Below are 12,416 nucleotides of genomic sequence, written 5' to 3'. Positions count from 1 at the left end.
AGTAAGAATTATCAAACTCTTGAAGAAATCCATCCTATTACTATATCCTGTTTACAATTTATTCATAGCACCTTATTGACTTCATCTATTCATATGAAGATAAACAACTCTCCTTTCATACTAGGAGATTCCTGAGGTCAGAGACGAGGTAAGTCTTCTAATTCAGAGCCAAGCATGGTGCCTGACACATTCAACAATAACTAGGTATTTGTTAAAGGAATAGGGGTATTTTCATATAAGATTGGGTGAAAAATACTTTTAAATTTAGATATGACAGATTTACTAAATAATTGCGTGAGTTTGCAAAGAAATGTGGGAGAAATGGTAAGAAAGAACACAGTGCATATCCCAAGGAAATTATAATCTAAAGTGGAGAAAAGACATTTATGCAAATAACTATACAAGGCAAAGGGTGATACGTGCCATGAGAGAGCTAGAAAGTGATATAGGCAGATGAGAAAAAAAGGTTTCGTGGAAAAAGTGACACTTCATCTAGGCTTTCAAAAACAATATTCTAAACACTTTTATTGATTGCCTACTATACTCCAGACTCTATTCCAGGTGCTGGGGACATAATAGTAAAAAAAAAACCTTAAAAATCTCTGCTCTCATAGAACTTTCATTATAGCTGGGGTAGACGGAGAGTAAACCAAGTAAGTAGTTAAAATAGTGCCATATCACACAATGAGGAAAAAGAAAGCAACCTAAACAGGTTACCTAAACAGGTAAGCAATGTGGAGAGTGGAGCTGTAATTTTAACTTAGGTAGTCATGGAAGGCCTCAATAAGAAGGCCTTATATGAAGGCCCTATATTTCAGAATAATGATCTGAATAATGATCAGAATAATGATCAGAATAATGATCTAAGGTGAGCATTCCTTAGAGAGGGTACAGGAGTTCAGTGTGAGTGATTAAGAGGCAACAAAGGAGAGGACAGTATGAGATGAAGTCTGAGTGATGAGGCTGAGGCAGCTGGGAATTAGGAGAGCCTCATGGGCCTTAATAAATACATGTGATGTAAAGCCATCAGAACAGTTTGCACAAGGGAAAAGTAGATCTAGACAGAAACAGGATGTACTGCAACTGGCCTCCTGCTCTCCCTCACCTCACCTCAAACTTCTAAGGTGAGCAGTGGTCTCCCTATCTGATGAACATTTCATTTTTAAAATCTCATTTAATCCCTCTATTGATCTAACACCAATGACTGCTGTCTTCTTATTGAAACTTTCCTTTCTTGTTTCTCTGGTTTTCTTCCAATCTCTGAAAACTATTCTTTGGCCTCCACATTATCTTCTTTCTCCATTTGACCCTTAAATATGGACTTCTCTAGGGACCTTCATTTTTTACCTACTCACCATAAGTAAGCTCATCTGTATCCACAGTTCTAACTACCACTTCTATATCAGTGGCTCACAAAGCCATCTCCAGCTCAAATCCCTCTCCCACAGCAGAGATTTCCACTATTTCCAACCATCTACCAGATTGATTTCCTTGATATTCCAAGGGAACCCTAACTCACATGCTGCAATTGATATCATCATGTCACTGAATGCCCTAGTCATATATAAAATAATAAGACTTATTCTTAAAAATTACTCTCATATTCCAACTTCTGATTTATAATAATTTCAGATACTACTTAATTACATAAGTTATTTTTAAAAGCTTACCTGTGTGTTTCAGCTTCTTTTTCTTTCCCTATTTGCATAAGACGCTTTTTTGCTTTGATAAATTTTCTGATCTTTTCATCCTCCTCCTCTTGCTGCTGCCATTCCACAGCCTTGATGATATTTTTATCATTCACATGTTCCTTGAGGGAAAAAATTGTGTATTATCCTATCACAGAAATATGTTTCAACATATGAATATCTAACAAAAACTTGTCAAATGGCCAGTTTCTGACTCAGTTATTTCTCTCTCAGGAACTTATCCCAAAGAAATAATCAGAGATGTGCATTAAGTTTTATGTACCATGTGCTTTATCTCAAAGTTACTTATAAGAGTGAAAAATTGTAAACAATCTCAATCTTTAATAATGAAGAAATGGGTAAGTAAATTACACTCTCAATGACATGGGAAGATACAAACAATATAATGGGCAAGTGGGGGGAAAGGAGAATATAAAATACTACATAGCAATTTCAGTTTTATACACATATACAGATGTAAGTTTGTAACGTATATATAACTGGAAGAAATGAATCAAATGTTAATAGTTATCTCTGTGGTATGAGATTATATAGGTTACTTTTCATCTTAATGCTTTTCTGTATTTCCTTTCAAATATTTCCTTAAAATATGTAATTAAAAATAATTTTATAATCAGAAAAAATACATTAAATATATACAATTTTCATTTAATGTTTAAATAGTTAATACAATCATATGGTACACAAAATAAAAATATTTAAAAGATACACAATGCAGGGGCACCTGGGTGACTCAGTCGGTTGAGTGACCAACTCTTGATTTCGGCTCAGGTCATGATCCAGGGTCGTGGAATCAAGCCCCATGTGGACCTCCGTGCTGAGCGAGGAGCTGGCTTAAGATTCTCTCTCTCTCTCTCTCTCTCTCTCTCTCTCTTTCTCTCCCTCCCTCTGGCCCTCTCCCCCACTCGTACTCTCTCTAAAATAACAAACAAAAAAACAAAACAAACCCCAAGATACAAGTGTAAAGTGTTCTTCCTTCCCCATCCACTGTCTATTTGCCTGTATTCCTAATTCCCCTGCCAGACTCGATCACTGTGAAACTAGTGAAAAAGAACTGTACCAAAGTATGTTACTGTGAAATTTTAGAGCTGCAGACATAAAGACCCAGAAATCTTTCAGAAAGAGAGAGAGAAAAAAGTAAAACACAATGGATCACATAAATAGGCTGAAGACTCTAAATGACATCATACTTCTCAATAGCAATACTGGAAGCCAGATGATTATGAAACTATGAATATAAAATTCTGAATTCTGAACCAGAATTCTATATCTAGTCAAACTATAAAGCAAATGTGATTTTAAATGATAACCTTTTCAGATAAGAATTTTTTAAATTGACCTGTATACCCTTTGTTAGGAGGTTACTTGAAGATATATTTCAGCAAGATGGAGAAGTAAACCAAGAAAGAGGAAGGCATGTGATTCAGGATATGGGAGCCTCAGCCCAAGAAAGTAACCCAAGGAAGCGCCAGAATGACTTCTGGGCAGGAGGCCTAGAGGGGAAGCAGCCCAGAAGGAGAAGGATGGAGAACTCTGGATGGGGAGCTCTAAAAAAAAATAATAATAATAATGTAGATAATTTGATATTATTTAGATGACTATTTGAAAACTAACATCAATATACATTTGACAGAACTTATGGAACATGTGGGAAAAAACATGGTGTACAGCCATCAAAGCAAATAAATACACAATTATTTTAATCACAGAAAAACATTTATGCAAGCAAAGAAATATAATCATAGTATATACTGTTTGGCTCTTCAGAGAACAATATTTATATAATAATGATAATGATTTAGCTATTAATTGTAACACAATTATTTTTTTTTAATTTTTTTTTTAACGTTTATTTATTTTTGAGACAGAGAGACAGAGCATGAACGGGGGAGGGTCAGAGAGAGGGAGACACAGGCTCCAGGCTCTGAGTTGTCAGCACAGAGCCCGACACGGGGCTCGAACTCACAGACCATGAGATCGTGACCTGAGCCAAAGTCGGCCGCTTAACCGACTGAGCCACCCAGGCGCCCCGTAACACAATTATTTTAGAGGAAGGAGAGAATGGGAAGAGAACAGTGTTAGAAAAGAACTCAGTCCTTAACTACCAGGGCAGAGAGACAGAAAATGTCTAAAATTGATAAATCAAGATCTATATCTTTTTCTTTAATTTTTTTTTTAGCCATTATTCATTTTTGAGAGACAGAGAGAGACAGAGCATGAGCGGGGAAGGGGCAGAGAGAGAAGGAGACAAAGAATCCGAAGCAGGCTCCAGGCTCTGAGCTGTCAGCACAGAGCCCGACGCAGGGCTTGAACTCATGAACCGGGAGATCATGACCCGAGACGAAGTCAGACACTCAACCGACTGAGCCACACAGGCACCCCAAGATCTATATCTTTAGAAGTTGATATATATTTTAAAAAAAGAGGGGGGGGGCGCCTGGGTGGCTCAGTTGGTTAGTCGTCCGACTTCGGCTCAGGTCGTGATCTCATGGTTCGTGGGTTCAAGCCCCGCATCAGGCTCTGTGCTGATGGCTCAGAGCCTGGAGCCTGCTTCAGATTCTGTGTCTCCCTCTCTCTCTGCCCCTTCCCTGTCTCTCTCTGTCTCTCAATAATAAATCAACATTAAAAAAAAAAAAAAGAACTTGGTATATATTTTTAAAATACACAGATTATTATTTTTTATTCTCACGTTGGTTAAAATACAGTGTAGTCTTGGCTTCAGGGGTAGAACCCAGGGATTCATCACTTATATAGGACACCCAGTGCTCATCCCAACAAGTGCCCTCCTTAATGCCCATCATCCACCTCTCCCACCCCCCTCATCCCCCACCCCCATCAACCCTCAGTTTGTTCTCTGTATTTAAGAGTCTCTTATGGTTTGCCTCCCTCTCTGTTTTTATCTTATTTTTCCTTCCCTTCCCCAAAGATCATCTGTTACGTTTCTCAAATTCCACATGTGACTGAAATCATGATATTTGTCTTTCCCCAACTGACTTATTTTGCTTAGCATAATACCCTCCAGTTACATCCATGCTGTTGCAAATGGCAAGATTTCTTTCTTTTTGATTACTGAGTAGTATTCCATTACTAAAATATACAGATTATTTGGAATATAATTTCATATCAGAACAAACAGCTAAAAGAACCTGGAAGTGGTTATTAACAAGAAGCAGAAGGGGTAAAGCAAAGAACGGCTACTCTTCTTTTAAGCCTTTTGGTAGTGTTTGATGTTTTAATTCTGTGAATGTAGTAAGAATAAAAACTAATTTTAAAGAAAAGAATGTAAAAAATTACAAAATAAAGTGAGTTGCAATAGGAACAAAATAACTATTACATTTATCAAGCACTAATTCTTAGCAGTGCCGCAGACACCAGACACATACCGCTCCACTCATTCCTCACAACTCTCATTTTGAGGATGAGAAAATGCATTCACTTGAAAGAAAGTCTCATTCTCTTTTCTCTTTCTTGTTCATTCATGAGAGCACATCCACATAATTTCATAGCAAATGTAGCCGCCCCAAAAATATACTTAAAAACCCAATTCAATAGCAACTTGTTTTCAACCCTATTATTTATAAAAAATACGTTAAAAGGTAGGCATTGGACATTATACATTTTTTTGAAGAGATATATATTTTCAACTTACAAAAAACAGCCTTCTGCTTTCATTTATCTCTTCTTTTCTCTTTTCTAGTTTTTTCCTCATTTCTATTTCATGTAATGAATTCTGTCGCCTTATTTCCTCTGCATCCTTTTCTTCATGTTTTCTCCTTCTTTCTTCTTCTTCTTCATGTTCCTTTATTCTAAAGCAAAAGAATAACTATAATTGACAGCAAAGCAGAAAAATAGGTTATATTTTGAATACATGAGTGAGATTCTACCCTGGGATGATGTGAAGCTGTGGGGAAACTAGTGAATTTCTTTGAGGACAAGAAGGGAATATATAAAGAGCAGTGATGAAAGCCAAATCCAATCTTGCTAAGATTGCCAATATTTTCCTTTCTCTGAAATCTGTTTCATTGCTGACCAAAATTAAGTCCTACATAGATTCAAATGTTCCTTTAGAAAGAACCAGTTAATTGAATGACACTATAGTGGAATAGTGACATTATGTTACAGAAAAGTCCTTAATCCCTAGTGTTTCTCACTAGTCAGCACTAGACAATGGTACCTAACCTATGGGTCTAGCCTCTCAGGAAATGGGTTTCCTTACCCAACTAGCCACTTTGCTGATCATTCTTTCTCTAGTCCACATCCACTAGCTATAGTGCCTTCTGAGTGGTAAGCCACACAGGGCTTATGTGTGAGTTCTGCAGAGATCCTGGAACAGCTTCCTTACTGCGAGGCTGTGATCTGTGAGATTTAGCTCTAGCTCTACCTCTTTAACCCACCTTCCCAGCCCTACCACAATCAGTACTTTATTGCAGACTCTGAGTGCCCCCATCTGGCAATTAATCCTCTGCGTACTGACAAGGCTGTTCAGCCTAAGATGTCTAGTCTACTTGCTCATGCATTCTTGTCAGTCAATCAAGTGTGCAGGCTACTCTACCACCATTCTTTATCTGCTGTCTCTATTTTTTTTTTCTTCCTGAAAGGTAGGCACAGGGAAGATCAATAATACACTTAGACAAAAATATTGAGGAGTAAACCTTTCTTTTTTTTTTTTTTTTTTTTTTATTATTTTTGGGACAGAGAGAGGCAGAGCATGAACGGGGGAGGGGCAGAGAGAGAGGGAGACACAGAATCGGAAACAGGCTCCAGGCTCCGAGCCATCAGCCCAGAGCCTGACGCGGGGCTCGAACTCACGGACCGCGAGATCGTGACCTGGCTGAAGTCGGACGCTCAACCGACTGCGCCACCCAGGCGCCCCAGGCCTTTCAAATGCACCTGATCCAAAAGAATATTTTCTTGGAATCTTATCACTCATCTTCAGAAGGGAAAATTCTGTTCCCCGTGCCGCGGAGGACTACACAGTTAAATAAGATGGTAAGTTCACTTTGGTATTATTAAGCCAATGGAGGACAGGAGATTCCCAGTTGATTCATCTGTACAGAGTAAGCAGCTTTGGAGCCACAATCATTTTCCTGAGGAGGAGCTAAGAAAAAAGTCATTGTTGTCTACAGCTAAACCAGGTTTACGATTGCCCTAAAAATATTAATTTTCAAAAATGTTTTATTGTTTAGTTCGTTAGAATTCTTAGAAGCAAAGAAGATTCTTTGAGCTGGTGAGAAGTCTACAGGTGAAGAATGGTGGAACAAAATTCCATACAGAAGGAAAAATATGTGGGAAGGCCCTGAGGCAAGCAAAAGTTTGACAGGTGCTCAAGGCCTGGAAGATCAGTATGACAGAAACACAGTAACTAAGGGGACGGAGTGGTAGGAAAGGAGGTTTAGAAGATGCAGCTACATCACACGAGGCTTAGCAGGAGATGGTCAAGTTTCCATTTTATTTGTTTGTTTATATTTTTGAGAGAGAGCATGAGTGAACGAGGCGCAGAGAGAGGGGAGAGAGAGAATCCCGCCAGATGCAGGAAGGGATGGAGAGTGTGGATCCCGGAGTGGAGCTAGAGCTCACCCAAAAGGGGGACTTGAGCTTACCCGAAAGCAGGAGCTCACCACCTGTGAGATCATGACCTGAGCTGAAGTCTGATGCTTAACCTACTGAGCCACTGAGGCATCCCTCCATTTTATTTTAAATGAATGGAAAGCTATTGAAAAGTTTTAGGTAGGAGAACAATATGATCATTTTTTTTAAAGTTTATTTATTTATTTTGAGAGGGTCGGGGAGCCAAGAGAGAAGAAGAAAGAATCCCAAGCAGGCTCCATGCTGCCAGCACAGAGCCAGATGTGGGACTCAAACTCACAAACTGTGAGATCATGACCTGAGTTAAAATCAAGAGTTGGACACTTAACCAACTGAGCCCCAGCTGCCACAATATGATCAATTTTTAATAAAATCTCTCTGGATGATGAAAGAAGGGGTTAGGAAGAGAGAATAGTAGGCCAGTTAAGAGGTTGACACAATAATTCATGGGACATGAGGACTAAGATGACAGCAGTAACTTTAAGATTCATTTTGGAGAAAAATTTCAACATGAATTGCTGATAGATTTGATGTGGGAAATAAAGGAACATGAAGAATCAAGGTGTATTTCTAGGCTTCTCATTTGGACAACTGAGGGTTAGATAAGGGTGTCACTAGAATGTCCACTGTGGGGGTGGTGAATACTTTCCTGCTAGACATTTTAAATTTGAGATATCTATGAGACATCAAAATGGAGGATGTCTTAAAAGGCAGTTGTATGTGAAGCTGGGACGCAAATGAGTGGTCTGGAGTTATAAATTTGTAAGTTCTTAGATTTAGGGTGTGTTTTAATCCATAGGAATTTTAATCAGTAGGATGTGATCACTTAAGCCCTCCTTTCTTTTTGCTTTTTCCCTAGATGATCTTATCCAGGGGAAAGTCAAGCAAACTATCCTGTAATGATTTTCCCTTCTTCTGGGAAGTTGATGAGATTAATAGGAACTGAGTTGTTCTTAAGCAAGTTCTACGGGCCCCTTCCTAGAGAAAGGCTTACCTAGAAGGAAATAGAATTATATGCAGTATCTACAGATACTGTTAAATTTCTTTTCAATAATTATGTTTAAGGTTCTTGGTCAAAATCCCTCCATCTGGGGATTTTGGTGTCACTAGAGTCCCTCATTTGCCCCATCCTCATTATGCCCACTGGGCTGTGAGCCACAGGCAGATTCTTACACTGCTCAAAGCCCAAAAATGGAATAGAATGACTAGGTTTACAGCCTAGAGATTGCTCTAAAAATGTGTGAAAAATCTCACTTTCAGGCACAGGGCAGCAGCTGTACAGTGTGTTTTGGTTAACCATTACTAAGTAATTACCCCCAAACTTAGTGGACTAAAACAATAAATGTTTACTATCTCATACCATTTCTGAGATTCAGGAATCTGGGAGTGGCTTAGCTAGGTAGTTCTCCAGAGGTTGCAGTCAAGATGTTAGTTGGAGCAATAGTCATTTAAAGGCTTGACTCAGGCTGGAGAACCCATTTTTACATATCTCTTGACATGAGGCCTCAGCTCCTTGCTACATAGACCTCTCCATAGAGCTGCTTGAGTGTCCTTACATCATGGCATCCTCAGGAATGAGTGATCCAAGATAGGAAGGAGGAAGCCACAATGCCTTTTATATGCTAATCTCTCTCAGAATGTCACACATCATCATTTCTACTCATTCTCTTCAATGGAAATGAGTTACTCTGTATAGCCTGCACTCGAGTGAGGAAGGAATTAGACTCCATCCTCTGAAGAGAGGAGTATCAAAGAATGTGTGTACATATTTTAAACCACCACCAGGTAATACCTGAATAGCACTTGGTAATACAATTAATAGGGCATTCAAAAGAGTCTTGCCTCTTGATATCCTCCAATTTCCTTTTTTTGGGTGTGTTAAAATATGGTCTTTGTTCAAAGTGGAAAGTCATTACAAATTTTGGCCTACAAGGCACACCATGACCTGGCCCTTGCCTCTTTCCAATCTCATCTTTAACATTGCCCTCTTTGCCCTCTTACTATAGTCATCTTGACTACTTGTAGTTACCCAAATACACCATACTCTAACTAACTTCTGGCCCTTCACCCATGTTATTTCCTCTCCTTAAAATACTTCTCCATTTCCTATTTGCATGACTTATTCCTACTCAGTTTTCATAATTCAGTATGAACTGAGATGTCCATTTTATATGCTTCCACACATCCTGTACATATATTCATCAAGATATCTACTATCATGCCGTAATTATTTGTTCCATGTTTATACCTCCTCCCCAGATTGTGAACTTTTTAAGAAAAAAGACAATTGCATTCATCTTCACAGTCTCAGTTACTAGAATAGTGGCTGGCAAGTGGAGATTGTCCGATAAATGTTTATAAAAATGAATGGATGACTGGATAAATGAATTTACTAATAAATGAGTAGCCTATCTTAAAAACAATTTTCCCCTGAATAGACTCTTATCATTCAAGAAAGCAGGAAGAAAACTTTCCTTCTTTTCTCTTTTTCTACCACATGGTCCTCTGTATCCACTCAGATCAATACCAGTGTTAGTATTCCAGTTCTATTGTTAGCTTAAACAGGCTTTTTATGGGCTGATTACCATTCCTAACAGTATTTTAAGTGCCATGCATTCTGAGTTGTATAAAACTGATACATGAATCAACATTCAACAGAATATCACTGGTGATAATTTTGTGAATTCGTATACTTAAAAAACCATTTATAATAAATAGATTTGCATTTTCCTTTGTTGTTTTCAATTACAGAATTGAATGTTCCTTAATAAATTTAAGACATAAGACTTCTGGAACCAAATTGGGAACCCAAGCCCACGTGTCATATATCTTTCCCTCCTAACTCCCCACAAAGCAATCAGCAGAACAGAAGAAATTCTACACCACTACAAGAAACTGAATAAAGCCAAGTCTTAGCTATATGCTTGAGTTTCCAAGAGATTTCAACAAAAAAACAGGGCACTTGAGAATGCAATGAGGATAAGTAATACTTGGCCATCATCCACAAAGACAGAGTGTACCACGAAAAGGAAAGGAATTTATGCTGACCTCAGAACCTGGTCAACATCTCCTAGACTGCACTGAAGATAAACCAAAGAAACAACCCAAACAAGCATTAAACCTGCTGGAACTTCTAATCTATTGCCAAAGACCACATGGAAAGGAGATCCTGTGGCCTCAACACAGTCTACATGCAAAGGCTATAGGTGGATGGCCTGTGAAGTGTTAGTACTTGCCAGGTAGATTCCTGGAGATCAGTCTGCTACCTGCAACAGCCAACATAAGAGATATTTTTCAAAGGTGACTCACTGATCAAATATTTGCCTCCTTCTGCCAATGGCTCTGTCTCTAACTTGCATAAACCCTTGGATCTCTACACTGACAAAGAAAAACATTACAATAAGTCCAAAGCTTTCCCTTCTCTTTTTACTAGGGGCTCAAAGAACTGAAGAATACACACTTTGGCAACACATATATCCTGAGAATTGATATCTATGTCACTCAGACTATAAGAAATGAATATATATAGGCCTATAAGAATATATATATGTATATATATATACATGCATATACATACATATATATGTACATATATGTATACATGTATATTTACGTATATCCACACACACACACACAAAACCCAAAACCATAATAACAAAAAGAGACAGATCACATCAAAGTAAGTATATTCTAAATATGAACCTACACGAGAGAACAATGGAGTAAACAATTTATGGTAACAAAAACGAAAACAGATGAATATTTACACATGAAACAATAACCTGCCTCACTAGAAATAAAAACAAATATAAATTAAAAGATACTATTATTTGGTCCATTAAATTCTTTAAAAAGTACTGTCCAGAATTAATTATAACATAAAGAAAAGGGTATCAGATATCATTGATGATTACACACTTAAAATCCTTTTCAGAGGGCAATTTGGCAGTATCTCCCCACATGTAAAATCCAAGCTCAGTTCAAGAAATCTATCCTACATAAATACATCTTTGCACAAACATTACAAAATAAATATGGTCAGGGATGTTTATTTACCATAGCATTGTTAGAAATGGAGGAGGGGAAATCCAAATTTCCCTGATAACAATATAGTTAAATAAATAATGGTACATTCTTTGTGTACAATTTGATTATTTGAAAAGATGTGACAGATCCTTATATTATGGCAAAAAAGATATTCAAGGTATATTGTTGAGTGAAAAAATGAAGACACAGAAAAATACAGTGTATAATATCCATGGTAAAAAATATATAAACATACTTAAATATGTCATGCATATAAATATTAGTAACTATAATAAAACATTCTGAAGGGATAGTCACAAAACTTTAAATAATGGCTATTTGTGAAGAGGCAAATGGGGCTTAAAGAGACATTGAATAGGGTGTATATGAAGATAGGCTTTTTAATTTTACTCCAAATTTTGCTGTTTTGAATTTTAAACAGGTATATATTCATTTCTTATTTGCAAAATTAAAAAAAAATAACTTTGAAGAGTAGCCAATATATGCCCAAATGTTAACAGTACCTACTCTGGATTACAGAGTTTCTAGTGATTTTAATTTTCATTGTGTTTGATCATATATTAATGATATGGTTAAATACAAAAATTATTTTTTCTTTAGAAGTAGAATATTGTTTAAATTTTTTGATATATTTATGCACATTTAAACTATAAAGAAACTGGTAAGCCTTACACCGGCGAAACAAGGTGGCTGATAGACAAGGAACAGACTATTCACTGAATCCCCTTCGTGCCTTTTCCTATTTGCATGTATCAAGTATTTGAAAAGTAAATAAAATTATGCACAAATACAATCCTCTCTCCTGATATATATATATATATATATAGTAGCTACTTCTTTTCCTATTTGCATGTATCAAGTATTTGAAAAGTAAATAAGTATTTCCTATTTGCATGTATCAAGTATTTGAAAAGTAAATAAAATTATGCACAAATACAATCCTCTCTCCTGATATATATATATATATATATAGTAGCTACTTCTTTTCCTATTTGCATGTATCAAGTATTTGAAAAGTAAATAAGTATTTCCTATTTGCATGTATCAAGTATTTGAAAAGTAAATAAAATTATG

At 37.0% G+C, this 12,416-nt stretch overlaps 1 protein-coding gene across 1 annotated transcript in view; it reads right to left on the bottom strand.

Moving 5' to 3' along the window:
- The window catches only part of CFAP210 (cilia and flagella associated protein 210), a 32,794-nt gene that overhangs the window by 7,807 nt on the left and 12,571 nt on the right, over positions 1-12,416 (bottom strand). The window contains exons 8-9 of the mRNA XM_049615261.1: positions 5,359-5,515; positions 1,671-1,810 (exon numbers count right to left, since the gene is read on the bottom strand). Of these exons, the coding sequence (XP_049471218.1) occupies positions 1,671-1,810; positions 5,359-5,515 (297 nt within the window). The remainder of the gene's footprint in view (positions 1-1,670; positions 1,811-5,358; positions 5,516-12,416) is intronic.

This window comes from Panthera uncia (genome assembly GCF_023721935.1).
Source record: "Panthera uncia isolate 11264 chromosome C1 unlocalized genomic scaffold, Puncia_PCG_1.0 HiC_scaffold_3, whole genome shotgun sequence".
NCBI classification, from domain to species: Eukaryota; Metazoa; Chordata; class Mammalia; order Carnivora; family Felidae; genus Panthera; species Panthera uncia.
This window is presented reverse-complemented; position numbering and strand designations above follow the sequence as displayed.